The sequence below is a fragment of the Amblyomma americanum genome, chromosome 4 (assembly GCF_052857255.1).
Source record: "Amblyomma americanum isolate KBUSLIRL-KWMA chromosome 4, ASM5285725v1, whole genome shotgun sequence".
Taxonomy (NCBI): Eukaryota; Metazoa; Arthropoda; class Arachnida; order Ixodida; family Ixodidae; genus Amblyomma; species Amblyomma americanum.
The window spans coordinates 22,908,856-22,930,458 of NC_135500.1; the positions used below are offsets into that span (position 1 = coordinate 22,908,856).

The 21,603-nt window shown below is 46.0% G+C and overlaps 1 protein-coding gene across 8 annotated transcripts in view; it reads left to right on the top strand.

Moving 5' to 3' along the window:
- PRAS40 (Proline-rich Akt substrate 40 kDa) overlaps positions 1-21,603 on the top strand; it is a 111,448-nt gene that overhangs the window by 66,147 nt on the left and 23,698 nt on the right. For 5 of the 8 annotated variants that reach the window (XM_077660796.1, XM_077660799.1, XM_077660803.1 and 2 more), the window contains 2 exons: positions 14,450-14,542; positions 21,170-21,291. In XM_077660796.1, coding sequence (XP_077516922.1) covers positions 14,450-14,542; positions 21,170-21,291 — 215 coding nt within the window. The remainder of the gene's footprint in view (positions 1-14,449; positions 14,543-21,169; positions 21,292-21,603) is intronic. The other 3 variants (XM_077660798.1, XM_077660802.1, XM_077660800.1) reach the window with 1 other exon arrangement.

Genomic DNA, 21,603 nt, shown 5'->3' on the forward strand with positions numbered 1-21,603 from the left:
AAAAATCGTGCCCGCATCAGATACAATCAAGTTTTCATAATCAGATTAGCTGACATTTGGTGGCGGGTTTCCCCCCTTTGGTCTTGATTGCTGTTGCTGAAACCCTGCTTCAGAAATTGAAGACTGGTACAAGAAGACTGAATGATGACCGTCGGAAGGCTTTGATAAGCCTGTGGCTTTGCCATACCTGCACAAGACTTCGCACATTATCAAGAAAGTTGCCAACGGGCATGGGGTGTCCGTTGTATTTTTGGCACCCAACAAGCTGGGAAAGTTGTGCCCACGCATTTGTGGTTCCAAGAAAAGAGGATGCCAGATACGACATGACACACCGTTTGTCAAGTGCTCAACAGGCGGGATCTATGCCATTCCCATGACGTGTGGAAAGATCCATGTAGGCGAAACTGGCCGTTGCTTGAATGAACGATTGGGGGAACATGCCCGAAATTTAAGTCAATTAAAAGATAAGTACGCACATTTGGTTGCGCACGTAATTAAGTGCAGAGGATGCGTGGCTCGTTTGGCTGAGACTGGCATTCTAGGCAAGAGTGCCGACAAGACTGCGCGTGTTAGCCTGGAAGCCTACTATATCAAGAAATATGCAGACACTTGCATCAGCACTCCCTCGTTATCGCTTTTTGTAGCTGAAATAGACTTTTTGGAAGCAGCTAACGTTTGAGTGCTTGCTGGTATCCTTATTGATTGTCCGCTCTCCTCCTTTTTCACCTCTCTAGCTCGCCTTATTTAAGGCAAGCCTCCGCTCAATAAAATTCAGTTGTCAGTCAGCGCTCGTGTCGTGTCTTGTCCTTCTTGTGTGATTGCTTGTTTTTGCACTGCTCCGTTCCCTTGGTCAAAAAATGATTACAATGTACATGACGGTACACTGCTGTATGTTTTCGCAGCTGTGTACCATCAAAGACCGATGGAAATAAAATACAGGTATAATCCAGCTCACAAGTTCTTGCTGTGCACCAAAATTTCTGCAAGCTGGCACAAGCCCTCGGCTTTGAGGGGTGTGTAGCTGATTCGTGTTTATACCTCGCATGTTGCGTCACATTTGGGTAGCTTTCTCTCCGCTGCAAGAATTTGTGTGATTTGTGTGAGTTTATTCAATGTTTTCAAGAGAAAATGCTCGCATCTCATGGAAAAATGAGAAAACCATTTTATCTCAGGCTCAGAGGCAAATTTGGCTCAGTTCTCAAGTCCCACCATTATTCTCATGGTTTCCAGTTCTTCGGGGCTCAAAATGAAAGCGTGCTCAAGCTGTGCTATTAAGTTTTGCCTGCGTTCCCTGTGCAGAAAAAAATTCCTTCACTGTGGTGAATTTGCTTGTTTTGGAAGAGAAAATTACGGCTGCAGTGCTGAAGCTTTCTGGGGTCGGAATTTAATGCTTCGTGTATTTTCTGCATATTCCTGATGTGTATTGTCTAGTAAAGGGATTATATACCATATTTACACGATTGTAAGTCGACCCTTTTTTTTTGAAATTTAAAATTCCGAAAAGGGGGGGTCGATTTACAATCGAAACGAAACCTTGAACTGCCAATAAAGGCTAGAAAAACAATCTATCAGGTTCGCTACTGCGATGTTAGAAGTTTTTGTTTGCTGTACGGCTCCAAGCGTAGCATTCAGGTATTCCGCGAGCTTTTTGGCCAGGATTTTTCATTTTTTATTTTTACTGCGCACACTGTTACCCACTGCGATGGTTCAGTGCTACTGAACAGGTACCCGGGTTAGAACCCGACCGCGGTGGCAGCATTTCGCTTCCATCGAAACGCCATCGAAACGCAAAGGCGCCCGTGTGCTGTGCGATGTCAGTACAGCAGGTTAAAGATCCCCAGGTGGTCAAAATTATTCGGGAGCCCTTCACTAGGGCACCTCGTTCTTCCTTTCTTCTTTCACTCCCTCCTTTATCTCTTCCCTTACAACTGGGTTTCTGCCAATATTTGAGACAAATACTGCGCCACTTCCTTTCCCCCAAAACCAATTTCATTTCCTTGCTGTTCCAATCGCGGAGTCTGCGCCAGCGCCCGGGAGTGTCACTAGCTGATGGAAGAGCCGCTATTTCAGTTGGTTGCGCAATACATAACAGCGGCGCTTCTGGGGAATGCCTATGTTTGCTGGAAGAGCCGACGCCCCGACACCGATCACTCTGTTTGGTGGTGCTTGGAGTTCGTGCTTTTGACTCGACTGTCGGCCGCGTGCTTCGCCATGAGCTCTCCAGGTTCGAAAAGCATTCGGCGCTCATTCACTGCAGCGTTCAAGAGGGAGGCCATCATTTACGCCGAAGAAACCAACAACTGCGCAGCGGGCCGCAAGTTCGACGTTTCTGAATGGTTGGTGCGGGAGTGGCGGAAGCAGCGAGACAAAATTTTCGATTGCGACTCCAAGCGAAGAGGTTTCCGCGGGCCGAAGTCTGGACGCTTTCTGGAGCTGGAGGTCAAGCTTGCAGTGTATGTCACCGAAATACGTGATCGGTTCCTTCCAGTGACATGTGAAATGATCACGCAACAAGCCCGGGTCTTTGCTGCGGAAGCTGGAATACTCCGAACAGACTTCAAAGCCAGCAGGGCTTGGTCTTCGAAATTTATAAAGAGGGCTGGCTTCTCTCTTCATCGGCGTACTAGTGTATGCCAGAAGCTGCCTGCTGCTTACGAGGATAAAGTTCTCGCCTTCCATAGGCACTACCTCAAGCTCCGCGACTCGCGGCGATACCTGCTCGGCCAAATCGGCAATGCGGACCAGACTCCCGTCTACTTCGACATGACGAGCAACACAACAGTGAACGTGAGGGGAGCTCGCGAGGTTAAACTTCTCACGACAGGAAACAAGAAACTTCGGTTCACTGTTATGCTATCATGCTTGGCAGATGGCACAAAGCTTCGACCGTACATCGTCTTCAAAAGAAAAACTATGCCAAAGGAAATGCTCCCAAAAGGTGTGATTGTGCGAGTGAACGAAAAAGGCTTTATGACGGACGACTTAGTTATTGATTGGTACCGTCGGGTGTGGCTTTTGAGGCCAGGGGCATCCCTCAAAAATCGCAATCCGAACCTCCTCGTGCTGGACTCATTTCGCGGTCACCTTACCGCGAAAGTGTAGGCAGAGCTCCGAAAAGAAGATACAGATATGCTGGTGATTCCCGGCGGTCTGACGGGGCAGCTGCAGCCACTAGACGTTGGCGTTAACAAGCCATTCAAGGACTTGCTCCGGCGTCAGTACGAGTGGCTGGCGGCAGAAGGGCGGGAACTTGCGCCAACGGGGCACGTGAAGAGAGCCTCCCTGGCGGCTGTGTGCGGGTGGGTGATTTCCGCTTGGGCGGCCGTTCCACGCGATGTCGTGGAGCGGTCATTTAGGAAGTGTGGGCTTTCCATGGAGGACGATGTGCTGTGGGATCGCAGCGGCGCCGACGACGACAGCAGTACCACTGAAGATGACTCAAGTGAGGATGAATAGTTCATCTATGCAATAAATTTTCGTTTTTGAAGCGCTCCACCGGTGTTTTTTTTTTGGACATGCGATTGAAGGGGCTGATTTACATTCACGTCAACTTTTTTTTTTTCGGACATGCGATTTGGGGGGGTCGACTTACATTCGAGTAGACTTACAATCATGTGAATACGGTAGTTATAATAAGGATTGATTTGTTCATAAGTACAATTTATAAAACAGTTAAAGCGCTTTAAAGTGGCGGGAGACAAAAAAGTACGGGAGTAAGCCACGCATGGCAGTCGCGACGAGGGGAAGAAAGCCAGTTTTGCCAAGCTGCTTTTTCGTTAAACCCCTGACCTTTGAGCTGAAAGTCAGATATGTGACCTCTGCTGGCACATTTTACAGCTTGGTTAAAGCGCGGGTTTGTATGTGTGTCATGTGGTCTTTTGCATAATATGGAAACAGTGTCCATGTCTGCATGTGCAAGAAGAGCCGCTGACGGGACCTGTTAACGCTATTGCATCATGTCCTGAAAGGCGGAGCTTAATGTCTTCGAAATTTTGTTTCTTTCAAAAAAGTACAAGGAATGAGAGATGCGTATCCTAATTTTGACCTAACTAAGTGATTTGTATGCGAATAGCTTCACATGCTGAGGAGCCGAGTGTTGACGCTATAAAAGGCCGGCATTTTGTTTTATTGGCGAATGATATTGGGTTCGAAATATGCATATTCTACATAAGATCATTACAAAAATGAGCACCAAGATATTGACATGTTTAGCCCAGGTCAGCAGGAATGTTAGAGTGGTATAGTGGAACATGAGAGGATCACGGCAATGGTGAAAAGACATTTTCATTTGTTTACATTAAGTGTCATTAGCCAGTCGTTGCACCAGTTTTAAAGGAGTTTTTGTTTAAAGGTGTTAGCAACTGCTTTGTAAATGACACGTTTGGCTGCAAACATCCGAATATGGTAATAGAATTGCTGAGGTATGCCATTAACCCCCCATATATCCTATTTACTCGCATAATGAACACACCTCCAGATTTAGTCGTAACAGCTTGGATTTTTTTTTTCTTCCGCGTAAGAAGTGCACCCCCAGCTTTGATCCTCTGCAGTCCCGCAAATGGCCGTGCTATATCTTTTCCACTTCACTCGATCCATCTGATGTCACGGCAACAGGTGCAGCTGCCGCACACAGTGCCTCCCCCCCTTGCCGCACAAACTGCACGCTCTCCTGCTGTCTTTTGCTTTTGTGACTCCGAAAAATCTTCCAGTACTTGTTTTTGAAATATTCGTGCGCCATAGCATGATTCGCGAGCGGTACGTGTGTAGAGACATCATTGCGCACAAGCACACAGCGAGCAAAGATGGGGAAACTGTCCACGCCAGCCAATGGTTGCTTCCCGCAACTACAAAGCTTTTAAGGAACCAGTGGCACCAGCACGTCGGCGGGAGCGCGCAGAGACATCCAATCAAAACGACGCTAGCCAGTGGCGCCGTGGCGTAGTTTCTAGACCTACCCTTTTTTTTTCTGACAGCCATTCCCACACTGTGACAGCGTTGTCAGTTGTATTGTGTTTTGCCATGGTGATGGGCCGAAATGTCATTTACACAGCTGGTTTCAAGTTGCAGGCTGTGGGCGTATGCAATTGAGCACTGGAATCGTGCTGCCGGTAGCCATTTCGGAATAGACGGAAGTCTGCGTGCGTTAGTAGCGGAAGCAGCACGACAAGCTGCGCGCTACAAATCGGGAGCGGCGTCATGCTTTTAGGGGACCAAAGACTGGAAAGTTTCCTGGTGTGGAAGAAGAGGTTCTTGAATATGTCCAGGATCTGCGGAAGGAAGGCTGTGTCATTTTGCATGAAATGATCAGGATGCACTTCCATTCCCAGAGGGCATACACGTACGAGCCCTGGAGAAAGGATGGATGTCGGCCGACCTAATGGCTGGTTGGGTCCGGACTGTTTGGGGATGGCGACCTGATGCCCTGCTTCTCCATCTCCCCTCATGCTAGACAGTTTTCGTGGCCACCTGGGGGAGAACATACGCCGAGAACTAAAGGAGCTGCACACCGAGATCGCTATTACTCCAATTGGACTCACTTCGATGCTGCAACCCTTTGATGTGTGTGTGAACAAGCCTTTCAAGGACAGCGTGCGGCGCTTGTACACAGACTGGATGGCTCAGGGAGGGCACACCCTGACGCCGGCCAGCAAGATTAAGGGGCCTTCCGTCAAGCTGGTATGCTCCTGGATCTTGGACGCATGGCGCTCGCTGCCAGCTGACTTGATTGCAAAGAGTTTCAAGAAGACCGGAATCACACATGCGCTGGACAGCAGCGAGGGACGACCAGTTGTGGGAATTTGATGTGGAAGTGGTCAGCGACCTGGACGATGGGTCTAGGAATTCGGACAAAGAGTGAAGTGCAATAAAAAAGCTGTTTGCCAATAGTGTGCACGTGTATTTACTGCAAGAGGTAACCTAACGCTTTTTCTTGCATTAGCACATTTTCTTCTCATCCCGAAAAATTTCTTTGGAAAATTTATCCCGCGTAATAAACGGAGCCCCCCAACTCTGCTTCGGTTTTTCGGGAAAAAGAGTGCGTTCGTTACGCGAGTAAATGTGGTATGCTGAAACTTCAGAAATTTGAAAAAGTTTAAATATTTTTTATATAAAATGTTTATTTTATTTTATAATTCAAAATCATCCTTTTTTTTTTGTGGAAAAATTTTTCTCAAACTGAATTTTGAGCCATCCTGCATTGTAGGATACTAAGAAAATTTGCTACCTGTTACGTGTAGTAAAGCTTCAAACATTTGATATCGACTTCAAAATCACATTTCTCATCACGCAAGGTGGATTCCTTGTGACAGTGCGCAAAAATTATTAGTTTTTCTTGCATAATTACAATGTAGTGGATGGGGTCAAATTTCAAAAATGGTGTCCAGTAAAGACTGGTGGATCTTTCTGAGCGCACACAACGCAACCCTTGCACAGGAATACTTTAGGCCCTCTTGAACCTGCGCTAGGGGGCGCAGTCTTTTGCACAATAAATTTTTAGAATTGCTGCACACAAAAGCAGTGTCCTAGTTGTAGGATGCTAGGAATATATGAGTTACTCTTAATTAAAAACAAAAGTGGCCCAAGGATGGATCTTGAGGCACACCTAAGGAAACTAGTAAGAATTTAAACATTTGTTTATTAATGATGACTGATTGGGAGTGGTGAGTCAGGAATCATTTTATCCATGCTATAGTATTTCAGGATGCAAGTTTAAGCAGGAAAGTTTTAGAAGCAAGTGGGTACATGCTAGTACCTTGTCACAGAGTTGACGAAAATTGAGTCAGTTTGAAGGTTAGCATCAAGGCTGGCATGAAGGTCATCAGCGAAAATGGCTAGTTGAAATCTGCCAGGCACCCCTTACGAAATCCAAGTTGCGATAAATGAAACAAATTGTATTTTAGTCCAGAAACAGTATTTTTAGATAGGAGTAGACGTGATCCATGGGTTTACTAGGTATGGGGTGGTAACTAGGTGGGGAATCTTTGCTAACCGACTTATGGACCAGAACAACCTGCACCATTTTCTGGTCATAGGGTGGCATGCCTCTAGAAGGAGATTGCAAGAACAACAAGCTTAAGGGGAGATGCGGGTCTTGAAATTGAAATTTTCATTATTGAAGATATCGTAATGAAATTTGGTGTGCATATGTCCTTCTTCCTGTTTTCAAAAATATAATTATTTTTTACTATATCAATTAGTTCCCATAATATACAAAAATAACAAGTCTAATTAGCTAAATACTTACGGGTCATTGAGACAATTTCAACATTTTTGGTTTCGATTGAAATAGAGCCGTAGACTTAAGACCTGCTATCTGGAGCTATGCTAATTATACTGTTTTTGAGGTGCATCATCATATAAAAATGTTCAGTTATGTCCAAGCACCAATATTATGAAATATAGTTAGGTGACATTGCAATTCACAAAATTTGTAATGCTTAGCTCAGCCAAAAAATAAGTAGCGTGGCTCTACAGTTTATTTCTTTCTGAATTCAACGGTATATGATTATGTCAAATTGCACCATAAAACATAATAAAAACTTCCGTAAGGCAAGTCGCGTTGTCAAAAGGCAGGGAGCTGAAAAAATCTCATTTAATTAAAGTGCGCGTGCCAGCCATTTGTTGTAGAAGCCTGAAAAAACAGCAGAATGCAGATGTTGCAAAAATATTTCACAGCAGTCAGTAATACCAGGATGTGGGGGAAGGGGCCCAGTTTTCAAACAAAACCAAGATGACGGCCATTGGGGACGTGGTTGTGGGAGGCGACGGGCACGAAGTTCTGCCACATTTCGCTCCGAAATCGCCATTTCCGCTTCTTGTAGGCGTGAAATATATGATTTTTTAGTAATTGGAGGCCTTGAAACTTTTTAGGTAGGTACTTTAGAGTGTATGCCGTAATTGCTTGCATAATGAACCCACTTTTTTTTTCCAGAAAAGTTGACATCAGTTTGGGGGCAGGGTTCATTATGTGGAAAAAAAAAAGTTTCAATAGATTTTTTGGAAGAGTCGAGATTTCATATCATACTCGTATCTCCGTCGGTCCTTCCATCATCACCAAACCTGCAGGATCATTTGCGTTCGTGCGGCTGGTGTTTAGCATTGTTCACTTCGACCTGATCCGGCAATTTTATGGTAGCAGGGGCCAGCCGGCCAATTGCCAATTGCTGCGAGATAACGAGAACATGCTGAATACCGGCCCTGAAGGTCAAGGCACGCATTTTTTACGCAAGATTAAAAAACACACAGGACAGTGACCAGTGTGTAATGCCAATGGTTAAGTTTTAGCTTACAGCACACAACGTCTTGCCGCTCTGCCAAGTTCGCCAAGTGTGGCAATATAAACAAACAAGTGATGTTATCAGCGGTGGCAGCATCTTGGCTCGCTGCCAAGGTCTGTGCTGCTGACGGCGCAAAAACTGAGGAACCAGCTCCAAAAAGCTATAAAGGCTGAAAAAAACAAAGTAAATTTTGACCGACAAAAGTGGGGCGGGTTCGTTACATTAGGCGATTATATAGGGTAGTTCTTGAATATGTCATTTTTGGAAAATCGAAATTTTCGCATTTTTTATCATTTCAAGACCCGCATCTTCCCTTAAAAATTTGTCAGAAACATGAGTGTTTTGAGAACCTATGTATTGATTTGATCAATGCTGGTAGATGACAGCTTTAGTTCATGAGGCATGAGATGCCGGTTTCTGAGAAAGCAACAGCTGGCATTATAGATGTGTCATTTGCTATTATGAGCAGGAGTGGTGTGTGTTCTTTAGTGAATGCAGATATGAAGGCATACTCAAGGACCCAAATAGCACACCCAGAAATTGCCAGTGAGGGCAGCAGTGCACATAGATTGTGGGTTGAAAATGTGCCAGAATTTAGTCACGTAATCTGTAAGTGCGTCCGACAAGTCGGTTTGATAAAATGAATGTTTAGCATCTTTTAGTGCTGCCAGGTAAGCCTTTTTAGCAAATATTTTCACCACGAGCAGTCATTCCCGCCCAGTTTAGCACTACAGAACGGGTTTTCTTGTTATTTTTTTAATATTACAAGAGTCTCGGTAAACCATGGCTTCTGATGGTTTGCACAGAAGCTGCAAGCAAAGAAAACATGCACATAAGATGCGAGGAACTGAAAATAAGATGAAATGGCGAGAGCGAAGGAAGTCTGGGATCAGCTCCAGGCTACCTGGCAAGTGATGACCGAAATAGGTTGCTACTGGGCCGGTAACTGAACCACTGGGCAGACAAGTGAGAGAGTGGAGGCAGGCCTTCGAGCAGCATTGGCTGACAGGGGCTGAAGTGGCCACGGGGCACAGTGCAAGCATATAGGTCTCTTCGATTTGGTTGCACTTTCTGCACCAGTTCAAGGAGTGCAGCACTTTCGCATTTGTTTTGCCAGTGCAACACGCACCCGCTGCAATCTTCGTTTTGCAAAAATTCCAACCAAGTGCAGTACGAGTTCTTTTCTGGCTTGCACTCTCCGGAGTGGAATGGCAGCTGTAATACAGCGATATGGCGGCGCCCATGTGTAGGTCGAAAAGCAGAGACGGTACGACAGTAGCCTCTTAATGAAACGATGAGTTCTCTTTCGACAGGTGGAGGTGAGGAACTCTTCATGGCGTCATAATTATAAACCAAAGCGGTCAAGTCGAGCCCCATGGACAGCATTTCAGCGCATATTTGTAAATCGTGTGTCTGTGAACATGCAGCGACATTTTTTTCTTTTTCTGTGAAACAATGATTTCCTGGAGCTAATTTATGGCAACATTTAATTGCGATTTGCTGCTTGAAAATTCTTTATGTGGTTCGGGATTTTGGTGCCCGCTGATGTCGGCGGCACACAGTTGGCTGTAATTTAGTAGCAACGCCAAGGCTAGCAGACGACCAGGCCTGCACTCGACTATTCGTTCTGGAGGCAGCCACTGCCAGGCTGCAATGGAACTGTCTGAACTGACGCTGCATGCTGGCAGCACTGCCGCGGAACTTCACGGAAGTAGTAGCAAAATGCCATTTCTGTGCGAAACTTGAGGTCGAAAAATTCACCGGTTTAGCTGTGAGGTGCATTCTATGGTGCGTGTTTAATTGCACAACACGCTGTATTGTGCCTACTTGGGAGGTTCTTTGGAAAGTGAAGAGGGACACACAGACTAAAGAGGGCCTAGACTGCCATTAGTAGTGCCACTGGTATTGTTTTCTAATGTTGTGACCTCCATGGTTTTGAATGCGGCATACCTCAGTGGTTAGAGCGCTCATCTGCTGCGCCAGAGGACACGAGTTCAATCCTAGCTTCGGCAACCTTGTTTCGATGGAGTCTGAACTCAAGAGGCAGCCCTGTGCTGTGCAATGTCAGCGCTGATTAAAAAATTCCAGGTGGTCTGAATTAGTCCGGAGCCATCCATCGTGACTTCCCTCATATACCCTATGTGCTGCTTCGGTATGTTAAACTGCGTAATTCACATTTATTAATCAACTGCTGCATGAATAGCCATTCTGTGTAACGAACAAATTTAGTACAGCAGCCTTGCTGAGAGATGTGATTTCATGTATTCAGAAGGCACAAAATGCATTTGGTCTGTTTGATGGGCAGTTTTCGAGTCGCCAGGAGGCCAGACCGTGGCAGCAGCTCTGACATTCGCTGCATCTGTCTCTTTGGACGATGAATGTGTAGACTTTTCAGAAACATCCACTCAATGTCGAACTGATAACGACATTGCAGTCATGGTCACTCGGTTGCGATACTCGATCTGCTCTGGGTATTACTTTCTGCAACAGTTTCTGGCGAGCATGCAGCAAAGGAGTTTTAAAAAGCGGCATTAGATCCACGCAAGTCTGCTATCCCAAGCTGCAGTTGGATGCAAAGTACCTGTAATCATGGTGAGTTGGCTTCAGGGCCCGGCTGCAGTTCACACGTGTGCTGCAACAACAACCAACACAGCTTAGTCACCAGGCGCATAGGCCGCGACGACTGTCCACGAGCTCGGAACACGCCATCACAGGAGCTTGCGTAACGATCCCCGCAACAGGTGCATAACTTTAACACAAAAGCTTAGTTTTAGCAGAAGTTGTTTGTGTGTGGTACCCGCAGCAATGTAGAAGCAGAGAATCTTGAATGCATAACATAAATGCATTGAGGTGCACTCTAGCAGCACAAAACATAAACAAACACAGCTTTAAACATCACGGAAGGCCAGGCACGCCGCTTAGCTGCGTCCGCCGTTTCGCAGCCGGTTAGCCCACACCCAGCAGCACCCTTGCACCACACTGCAGTCAGTGCATGTACTGGAGCACAAACATTATGTGTGCATGTTCTCCGACGTGGTGAATGGTCGGTTTCAGCACCTAAATATATTCTTACACCATGCCGCTGGGTCAGGCTGGCTATAGTGATCATTAAAGCTTGTGACCTGAAAGTACGCAGAATGGGGCACAAAAGGTAATGCCAGTCTAATGTTTTTAGGGAACCTCCAAAAATGGAATGGGTTCGAAGTTCTGGAGTAGTAGTTACTCATTATTATCCATTTGTATGTGGCTGCATTCATGCTTTTGCAGCTGGAGTGAAAGTCGTCTGCAGATCGAACTTGGGACCACTGCCTGTCTGGGGCAGTAAACTGACCAGGACAGATAGCAGATGACAGGGCAGGGCACAGTAAAACCTTGTTGGCACATTTCTTTTTTAATTTTGTGAAAAACATGTCCTGGAACTCGCAGAATGAGAACCACCTATTTTTGAAAAATGCAACATTTGCATGAGGTACAAAGGCGTTTATTGATGATTTCATAAAAAATGTCAGCATTTCTCGGCGCAAGGTCTGAACATCTATTTTTCTTATGGCCACAGAATACATTCCACATTTCATTCTCTTCAGCGGGGAAGAAACTTTGCAATGCATCCAGTCCATTGATAGCAATGACAAAAGTAGCCAGGATCTTTCCGCTTTGTTTTCGGATGGTTCGCCTTGTTGCAACAGTGCACTGTGGGGAAGCCACCATGGCGGCTGGCTGTCACAGTGTTGTTTCCTTTCAAGCTCTGTTCCCCAGAACCAGGCCACTCGTACAGTATTGCAGATCTTTATCATGAAGGCATAAAATTTTTGCCACCTCAGCCACTGGATTGTTTGCAGTGAAACTATGCATAGAGCTTGGGTATTGCAGTAACTTTCATCTCGTAGTAAATTTGACAACGGTGCCTACTTGGTGCAGCTGTGCAAAACGTAAGCACGTAATCATCTGCGCCGAGAGTATCATTTTTTTTCTTAATAATAGGTGTAACGTTAGGGATATGGAATAGGCTGTGGCATTATCGATCCTCGTGCAATAGTGTCCATCTTAGCAAGTGCACGTGTACTCTTTTGTGATTCTCGGCACATGCGTTATGTACTCAGTGCCTCTATATATACTTGTCAAGTTGGAATAAAGGGGGCTTTTAGCCCTTTGGCGTGGACCGAGGTGGCCAACGTTCACCGAGAACACTGCAAACACCGCATAGGCCTTTGTCGTGCATTTGGCATAGCTTTTATTGTGGTAGTCATCCAAAAGGCCGCAAGGATTGTTACAGATTAGTGATGATGAAAAAAAGCAGCCACAAAGGAACATTTCCGCCTTCTTTTTATTGTTTTGTTTAAAAATACATGTGTTGTGGATAATTGTACTGCTGGATCTAAGCAAAGTCAAATCTGTTCCGTAGTGACTGAACCCACCATTGAGTGGCTCAACTCTGGCAATAAGTGCACATGCACTTATGTATTTATACCCTTTCGCACGAATATTTATGTGCTCCATCGTCGTTGTAGCTAGCGATTTTCGGCCATTTATGATACGATTCCCGAAACATTCCTTCAGTAAACTTCTCCTAAGGTACTTCAGTTTCGTCATTGTTGCTACTGCAGCCTTCTGAGCTATTTCAGCCACTATCCAAATTAATCAGAGTGAGTGCAGATACTCAATCTGGCAACACCCTATAAGCAGTAATGCAAACAAGCCCCCAGCATTGTTGAGCGATTTTTCAAACTGTGGTAAAAGCAGCAGTTTGGCGTGGCCAGTCTGGAAGTGGTGGCATCGTATCCTTGGGGGTTTCTTGCAAAATCTTCTTCTCCTCAACAATTGATTCTGAACTGCTGAGATAAGTTCTTCGTACTATGACTTGTGGAGAGTTAAACTGTTGTTCATTCTGAACCAATAGCATGGGAGCGTGTTGAAGGGATTCAGCATGAATAAGCAATTTTCCGTAGAAACTTTGAGAAGCCGCCATGGTGACTCAGTGGTAAGGGTGCTCGGCTGCTGACCCAAAAGACTCCCGGCCGCAGCAGTCGCATTTAGGTAGAAGCAAAATGGTAGAGGTCCATGTACTGTGCAATGTCAGTGCATGTTAAAGATAACCCTATGCGGTCATTATTATCCGGAGGCCTCCACCATGGTGTCCCTCATAGCCTGAGGTGCTTTGGGATGTTAAACCTCATTAACCAAACCATATCTAAATTTGAGAGGAATTTCTTACATACCACAGTGGATTCTCTGTGATGCTGTGGACAGAGCAGATGGCATTCTTTCTGTAGATCACATCGTGGCCGTCTGTGGCTTCTGCAAGGAGTCATTACTGTGCTGTTATTGAAGCTTAAAAGAAGCAGGAGGCTGCAAGTGCAAAGAAGCAGCTGTATAAGAAGCATTATCTAGGTGAAGAAGTTGATTTGATAACCCCAGAAAAATAATGTTGTAAGCAGCTTTTCTGAGTTGGTTGGCTTAACAGTTCCTGTAACAAAACAGAAGCTACTAATGACCTAATGGGGGTGATAAAGAGCAACGGTTTGGTGAACACTGCTGAAGAGAAGGCATAGGCAGTTTCTGCTAAGAAGGCATAAGGCCTTCTCAGTGTGAAAGTTCAGCAAAAAAAAAAAAAAAAAGAGGGAGCTGAGCTGTCATGAAAGCTTCGACTGAAGAGCAACTTAGCTTGTGCGGTTTCATTGGTAAAAGTGCCTTGTGCAATAAAATTTAGTTTCGCGATATGTAAAAAATATTGTTTTGTACGGTGACATGTTTGTTCATCCTTGAAAAAAGTATTGGTGAGCCTTTGAGTCCTTTAAAACCCTCGAGTTTTGGAGCTTGGAACCAGCATGAACCCTAAGTAAGATTATATTATACTCAAGGGAAACCCGTAGGTTGTAGAAAGGGGAGTGAGCAGTTATTAAGCATATCCTGCTACATGACATTGATTAATCGCTCCCTTATTAGGGACAGGTGCTGACTGTGTGCCATGCCTGATGCAAAGATGCATGCACAAGAGTCAAGAACTTGGCTTCTATGCCATCTCACTGCTTTTTGTTTCTCCCTTGTAAAAGTTCTCGAAAACTAGCACCTGCCTATAGTCGTGCCCAGTTCCTTGCGACGAGAATGCATTTTTCTTCTCTCTGCCTCTTTGTGAGGAGTGCTGTCCTCTCGGTTCCTCTGTTGGCGTGCCACAGGTGTCTCCCTTCTGTGTGCAGAGGTGTTCCGGTTGGACGGGTTTGACGAGGACGAGGCAGCTTTCCCATCTTCGGAAGAGGAGGACTCAGACGGTGAGAAACAGCAGTAGCCAGTTTGGCCATTTGGTTGAGCACAGTCCAGAAACTAAAAGGAAAGGGGACGTTCTTGTGTGCTGTGCTGTTTCCAGACGCACTGAAGTAGCCGCACTGGTCAGCCAACCAAAGTGCAATCTGCAGCAGTCACTGCTGCATCAGCTTCAGAGCCCAGAAAAAGGAAGACAGGGCTAGCTTCCTTCCACTTGGACTGCAGTGCCTTGGAAACCAATGAGTTGGTGACCTAGAATGCAAAATTTGCTTAACTCTCCCCGCCGCGGTGGCTCAGTGGTTAGGGCGCTCGACTACTGATCCGGAGTTCCCATGTTCGAACCCGACCGCGGCGGCTGCGTTTTTATGGAGGAAAAACGCTAAGGCGCCCGTGTGCTGTGCAAGTTAAAGATCCCCAGGTAGTCGAAATTATTCCGGAGCCCTCCACTACGGCACCTCTTCTTCCTTACTTCTTTCACTCCCTCCTTTATCCCTTCCCTTACGATGCGGTTCAGGTGTCCAATGTTATATGAGACAGATACTGCGCCATTTCCTTTCCCCCAAAACCAATTATTATTATGCTTAACTCTGTGATGCCCAGATATTGAAAGCGTCACATAAAGGTTATCATTTTCCAGGACCATCACTAATAGCCTCTCTGTTGCACAATAATAAAAAGGAGTATAGGGAGATTTATGAAGGCAAAGATGATTACGGCACAAATAAATTTAGCTAAATTTTATTATCAACGAATATACAGCTCAGACCATTTATAACGTAACCGCTTGTAATGTGGGACCACACTGTATGCGGCTTTTTGAGACGGTCGCCTTGCTTCTCGTAGAGTTCAATGTATTGGTGTACCGCTTAGTATGCAGCTGTGCGTAACTGGAGACCGCATATAGTGCGGTTTCTGGAAAGCCTGGCGCCCCACATACCGGCAGGTGCAACGAGTGTGCTTCTGAGATTGCGCAAGAAGGGGGCAACGGGCGGGGCGGGGGAGCGTTGTCAGCATGGTACAAGGCAAGGCTGGAGGGAAGAAAAAGAATAGAAGTTGCAAAGCAGGTGTTTTTCCTCTCGCTCTTCGATGTACCTCCGTTGGGTACTCTGATTGAACAAAACTTGAAAGTGATGGCACAGCCAGACAAGCATGCTCGAGCGGTGACGGGGCACGCATATGTCCCTGCAAGCACAGCCTCTGCGCACACATGCAGCAGTATCTTGTTGACAAATTGACAATGTGAGCAAGTCTGTCAGCCTCAGCTGTCATCAATACCGGTGGCGGCTTCTCCTCTGAAACCCAGGAAACAGCAAGCTTTGTCACTGGAAACCAAGCAGGGCATTGTGAGGGACGTCGAGAGCAGTTTGAAAAAGGCCACGGAGGCAAAAAAGTATGGTGTCGCCGACACTACTGTGTCCACCATTTGGAAGAATAGACAAGTTTCGACAACAGCTACAAGAAGACTTCACTTCGCTTATGAGGAAGTGGATTCATGCGTCAGAGTACGAAGATGCTGAACTAAAGCGGCTGTTTGGGCTGGTTGGTCACTGAATATGGTAAAAGAATGCAGCGCGAAAAAAAAAAACAAGGACGAACAGAAGTGGACAGGACAGGGCGATGATGAGGAAGATGCTGAGGCCACTTTGTTTAAACGGATCCGCGAAGTCCAAGCCCAGAGCGTTCCTTTGGGTGGCCCGACATTACAAGCCAAGGTCAGGAGCTTTGCAAACCTTTTGGGGCATGATGGTTTCAACCCATTGAACGGTTGGATTCAGCGTTTCAAGGACCAGCACGGAATAAGCTGTCAAGCTCTCTCCGGCAAAAGCACAGAAGTCGACGGCTCTGCCATTGAGGCCTGGCTCAACATTAATGTTGAGAGCATGGTTTCGAAGTATGCTGACCGCGCTATCTACGATGTTGACGAGTCTGGTGTTTCCTATAACCTGCTTCCGAATCACACTCTCGCTTTGTGGGATGAGCGCTGCTCTGGTCGAAAGGTGTCGAAGGAGCAAGGGACAGTCTTATTTTGCGCCAGCATGGATGGCAGAGACAAGCGGCACCTGTTCACGTTGGAAGATCGGCACGACCATTGTGATTCAAGAAGAGGGATTGTCTACCTGTTTTATATGCAGCCAACAAAAAGGCTTGGATGACCTAGGAGCTCTTTGCTAGTTGGCTGCAGAAATTTGACAAGGACATGGTTGCAGAAAAATGGCAAGTTGTTTTAATTTTAGACAACTGCTCCGCTCATAACTTGACGCGAAAGCTGACTGCATTGGGCTTGAAATTCTTGCCGGCAAACATGACTGCCAAGAGCCAGCCACTAGACCAGGGCATGATCGCCACAAAAAACGCACTACAAAATAACGCATTTGCGAATATTTAGTGCTGAACATGCAGTGAAAGGAACCATTGATGGTGGATTTAAGGGCTGCCATCGATATGATCACGGCATCGTGGTGACAGATAAAGGCGACGATGGTCCAAAAGTGTTTCGAGAAAGCTGGTTCCATGAGGGATTCCGGAGCCTCAGACACTGCCGCCGCCAGTGATGATGTCGGCAAAGAACTCAACGCGGACAACGTGTGGTCTGTTCTGATCAAAAATATTTGTGTGGATGAGAACAACAGATTCGCAGACTTCATCGCCGAGGAAGATGACAACGGCGCTGTGTGTGAAAAGCTGCCACAGATGAAGACATCGTGGAAGTGGTGCGCGGTCGCGATAAGCCACTATCCGAGGATGAGACCAATGAAGTGAGTCAAAGTGCAGCAGAAGTTTCATGCAAAGACGCACTCTATTGTTGCAAAAAACTGCGCCTCTACTGCGCTCAGAGAAACCTCAGCGAACAAGCGCTCAAGTGCCTTACTCATGTTGAAGATGAAGTCATTAGCAGCACCGTTAAATCGCAGCGCCAGAAGGAAGTAACGTCGATCTTTCATTCACTATGATGCTTCAACAAAAAAAGTCAAATAAACTTCTTTGTTGCAATGTCGTGTGTCTGATGCACTTTGAGGTGCATTTTGAAAGGTAGGCGGCCATACTGAATATGCGAATCCATTAAAAAGCTGCGTTTTGGTTACAGTGCAGTACCGCTTATAATGCGGATTTTTCCGGCTCCTGCAGTATGTGTTATAATCGGTCTATGCTACATACAGGAGATCACAGTGGGTGCAAATACAGTCATGCATCAAAAACAGGTCTTGAAACTGCTCCATCACCTGCCCGTGTGATTTTACAACCACAGAAGTAATGCGATGATTTGTAGTTAGGATGAACTTTTGCATGCTTTTGCACCTTTCAGCAGGAATCTCTGGCAGCTGATGCTTTCACTTTACTCCTCTGGTAAATATGGTACGATAGCAATTCATGTCCTGTAGTTACTTCTAATACGCACATTCTTCCCAGAAAAACACAATTATCTAAAAATGACACGCACGTTAGAATAGAGTTCGAAAATGAAACTATGTCGGCAGCACCCTATTGTAATCGGCATCACAAAATGGCGGCTTGGTAATTGCTGTGCATCGATATCACCATATCGCCTACCATAGCCATATATATCGATAGGCATCGCAAACATCCTAAGAGTCTGTTTTGAAAGGCTCCTATCTGGGCTTTAGCCACCATGGAAGCGTCAGTTGCGAAGATGCGCGGAGCTCACTAGGCCGCCAGCTCGAAAAAAAGATGATCTTGTGTGTGGGGGCAAGTGGCAATCGGGCCGCCTCATATGTGTTTGGTGGATGGTGATGTTGTGAGGTGGAAGCAAAGGGACACACAGAATATTTGCCTGTGAGTCTACACAGAAGGGTTTCAGCGAGATGAAGAAGGGCTGGTTTCCAGAAATGCCATGCAACATGGCGAAGTGTGCCTCGCTGCAGGACTTTGTGGGATGGGTGAAGGATGCGTGCTGCATGATCCTGCCTGCTGTGGCCGACAAAGCCTTCAAGAAGTGGATAATTTCAAATGCCATGGCTAGCATTGAGGGTGAAATGCTTTGGGCCGTTTAGAGCGACAAGGAGGCTTCCATCAGCAACAACGAGTGATGACGGTTTTGCCGTCTATACGAGGAAAGACGAGTGAGGTGGTGCCACTGTTTACTTCGTCGTGACGTTAGAGCGATTGCAATTAAGATTCTATGTTCCAAGTGAGAAGATTCATTTCTTTATCAAAGCATGAAAATCTGGTGCACATTACAATCAAACGCATTGCACTTTATTTTTTGACCTTGAAAATAGGGTGCACCTTAGAATGCAGTAACTACAGCTGCCGCGGTGCCTCAGTGGCTATGGCTACTGACCCGAAACATGCGGGTTCGATACCGGGTGCGACGGTCAAGTTTCAGTGGAGGCGAAGTTCTAGAGGCCCGTACTGTGCGATGTCAGTGCACGTGAAAAGAACCCCATATGGTCAAAATTTCCGGAGACCTTCACTATGGCGTCCCTGATAGCCTGAGTCTCTTTGGGATGTTAAACCCCATTAACCAGACCAAACCAAGAGTGCAGTTTAAATGTGGTGGTTCTGCATATGAAAATTCACATTTTACGCTTTGTGGTTAAGACTGCTTTCACTGTGCTACGTTCAGAATGCATGGGAAAGAAATATGGCCATGTCTTTGGCATCCTTTGTTATTTAGGTCATCTGGTGTTCACCGTCAAGGCGTTGGATTGTAGTTAAGGCGACATTTCAAATGTGAACATGAAAGAACCCACCTGTGGAGACTTAAGATTTGGAATACACCCGTAGCCTTGCTGGAGCTGAGGTCTGGAATTGCCACGTTCACGCATATAATGATGGCTCTTTTTCTTTTTTTTCCAAAGAAAAATGCTCAAAAGCTTGAATTTGTGCTCATTACATAGACGCTTGTGTAAGGGCTGCATTTTTAATTTTTTGTTTTCTAATTTGATGAAGTGAGGCATTCATCACTCTGAAGCCGGATTTGTCCATCCATTCTTGTCCTTCAACTACAATGGAACACCGATGTTGTGTCCCCTGTTTGTGCAATGATTGACATTTCCCATTGATCAAGTTACTGCGGGCGAACCCATCATAGATTGTACTGAAAATCTGGATGATGCAGTGCAACATTATGCTTAGCAGAAATGCAGATTAATCACATCCTAGTAGAAATCAAGAAGAAGAAATGGGCTTGGGCAGTGCATGCACTGCGAAGTCAAGATAAGCGATCGTTAAGGCTAACAGACTGGATTCCAAGAGAAGGCAAACACAGCAGTGGCTGCAGAAAGTTAGGTGGGCAGGTGAGATTAAGAAATTCGTGAGGATACAGTGGCCCCAGCGGCCATATATAGTCGGGCTGATGACGATGATTTTATCGATTTGTTTACTGATAAGGTTGCACTTTAAGTGTAACTTTGTGGACTTCAAAAACACAGTGCAGCACAAGACAAGGGCTGCAGAGAAAGGCAGACAGGTTCTAACTTTTAGCCATGTCTTCCTGAGCAACATTTTTCAAGTCACGTCACCCACACAGCTACATTACTGACTGGACAAACGATTTTTGCATGCCATGCACTCGTGTTTGAGACCTTCGCTCTCGTGACTGCTTTATATTGCCTAGAGTATGCACTAGATATGGTGAGCGCCTTTGCCGTTCACTACCTTGGCCACCACCAATTGTTTTCCTATGGGCCTCGAAGAGCGTATCACATAGTTTTGTATTCTTTTTTCTCACATTCTTGCAATGTTGTAATGTTTTATAGCTTTCGTTTTCATGATGGAATGTGCTGGATGAGTTACCAGCTGCTGGGTAATGCAACTCGGGCCTTCACAGGCTTGTAGGTGATACACTCATTCTTTCATTTAACGCAAATATGCCGGTACAGATGTAAAAAAGAATCCAGAATAGAAGCCGGAAAGAAGAAAGTACTAAATGCATTAGCAGCGAGGAGAAATGCACAGCCTGGGATGTGAGTCCAGAACACATGTTCTGCTTTAGCCAGGAATACTACCAAAGCATTGGGGCAGTGAATGGCTCTACCAGCACAGTCGCGAAGTGTGCAAAAGTGTGGCTGGACTCAGCTGCAAGCTCTCCCAGGAAAGAAAGGACCGTGTTAACCCCATAAGGCCCAATGTATGATAGGTGATAAAGTGCTTGGAAATGTGAATTCATTTGTGCCCACATCAGCACATGAATTGCTAGCGTATTTGAAGTGACGGTCTTCTCCGACATATTTATTCATGCAAGGGCAATTTGTAAGCTATCAGAGACACAGGAGGTTTGCTGAAAGAAAAATTCGTGCAAAAGCTAACCCTAATGGCAGAACAGCCCAAAATTTGTGGTTGTAATGCTTCTTTGGCAGGGAATAGAGAAGTTTTGAATTTTTCTCCTGATTTACTGTATGCACCTGGGTATTTGCGTGCAGTTTGATCACCTTCGGCATTCAGAAATTGTGAAAAATATATAGAAATAATTTTGCTGTATTCACCCTTCCCTTGGCAATTCTCCCGTTTTTTCACCTTATAGTGATGAACTTATATGACCTTATAGTGATGAAATCCCAAAAATTTGTAACTTTTATCTGAGGTTTTCAATGCCTGGGCATTAAAGGGATAAAAAGTGCAAGTATCAAACGGATAGATAGAACTGTTAGAGCAGTGTGTGTGTGTGCATGCAGATGGTGTCGGTGGAGGTGGCAGCAGTAGCAGTAGTGCCCTGGATGAGCCTGCTGTGCGGCACTGTGCCTACTCGTTGCCAGTGGACATGCCTGGGTGGCGGCCCCGTGACGACGACCACGAGGCAAGCCCCCCATAACGCCAGTCTTGCTCGCTTGCATGGTACCACATCTTGCAGAGCTCTCACTGCGGCGCCGTACGTTTTCCAGCCGTCCTTCCTTCCCTCGCGAGCCTGACGAGGCCGGGCCGCCCCCGTAGCGTGCGCGCGCGCGCGCGCGCGCGCACGCACGCACGCACGCACGCGCGCGCGCACACACACACACACACACACACACACACACACACACACACACACACACATACACACACACACACACACACACAGCATGTCAGGGCCTTGAGGACTGAGTCGTCCTCACACACTTGTAACGTGAAA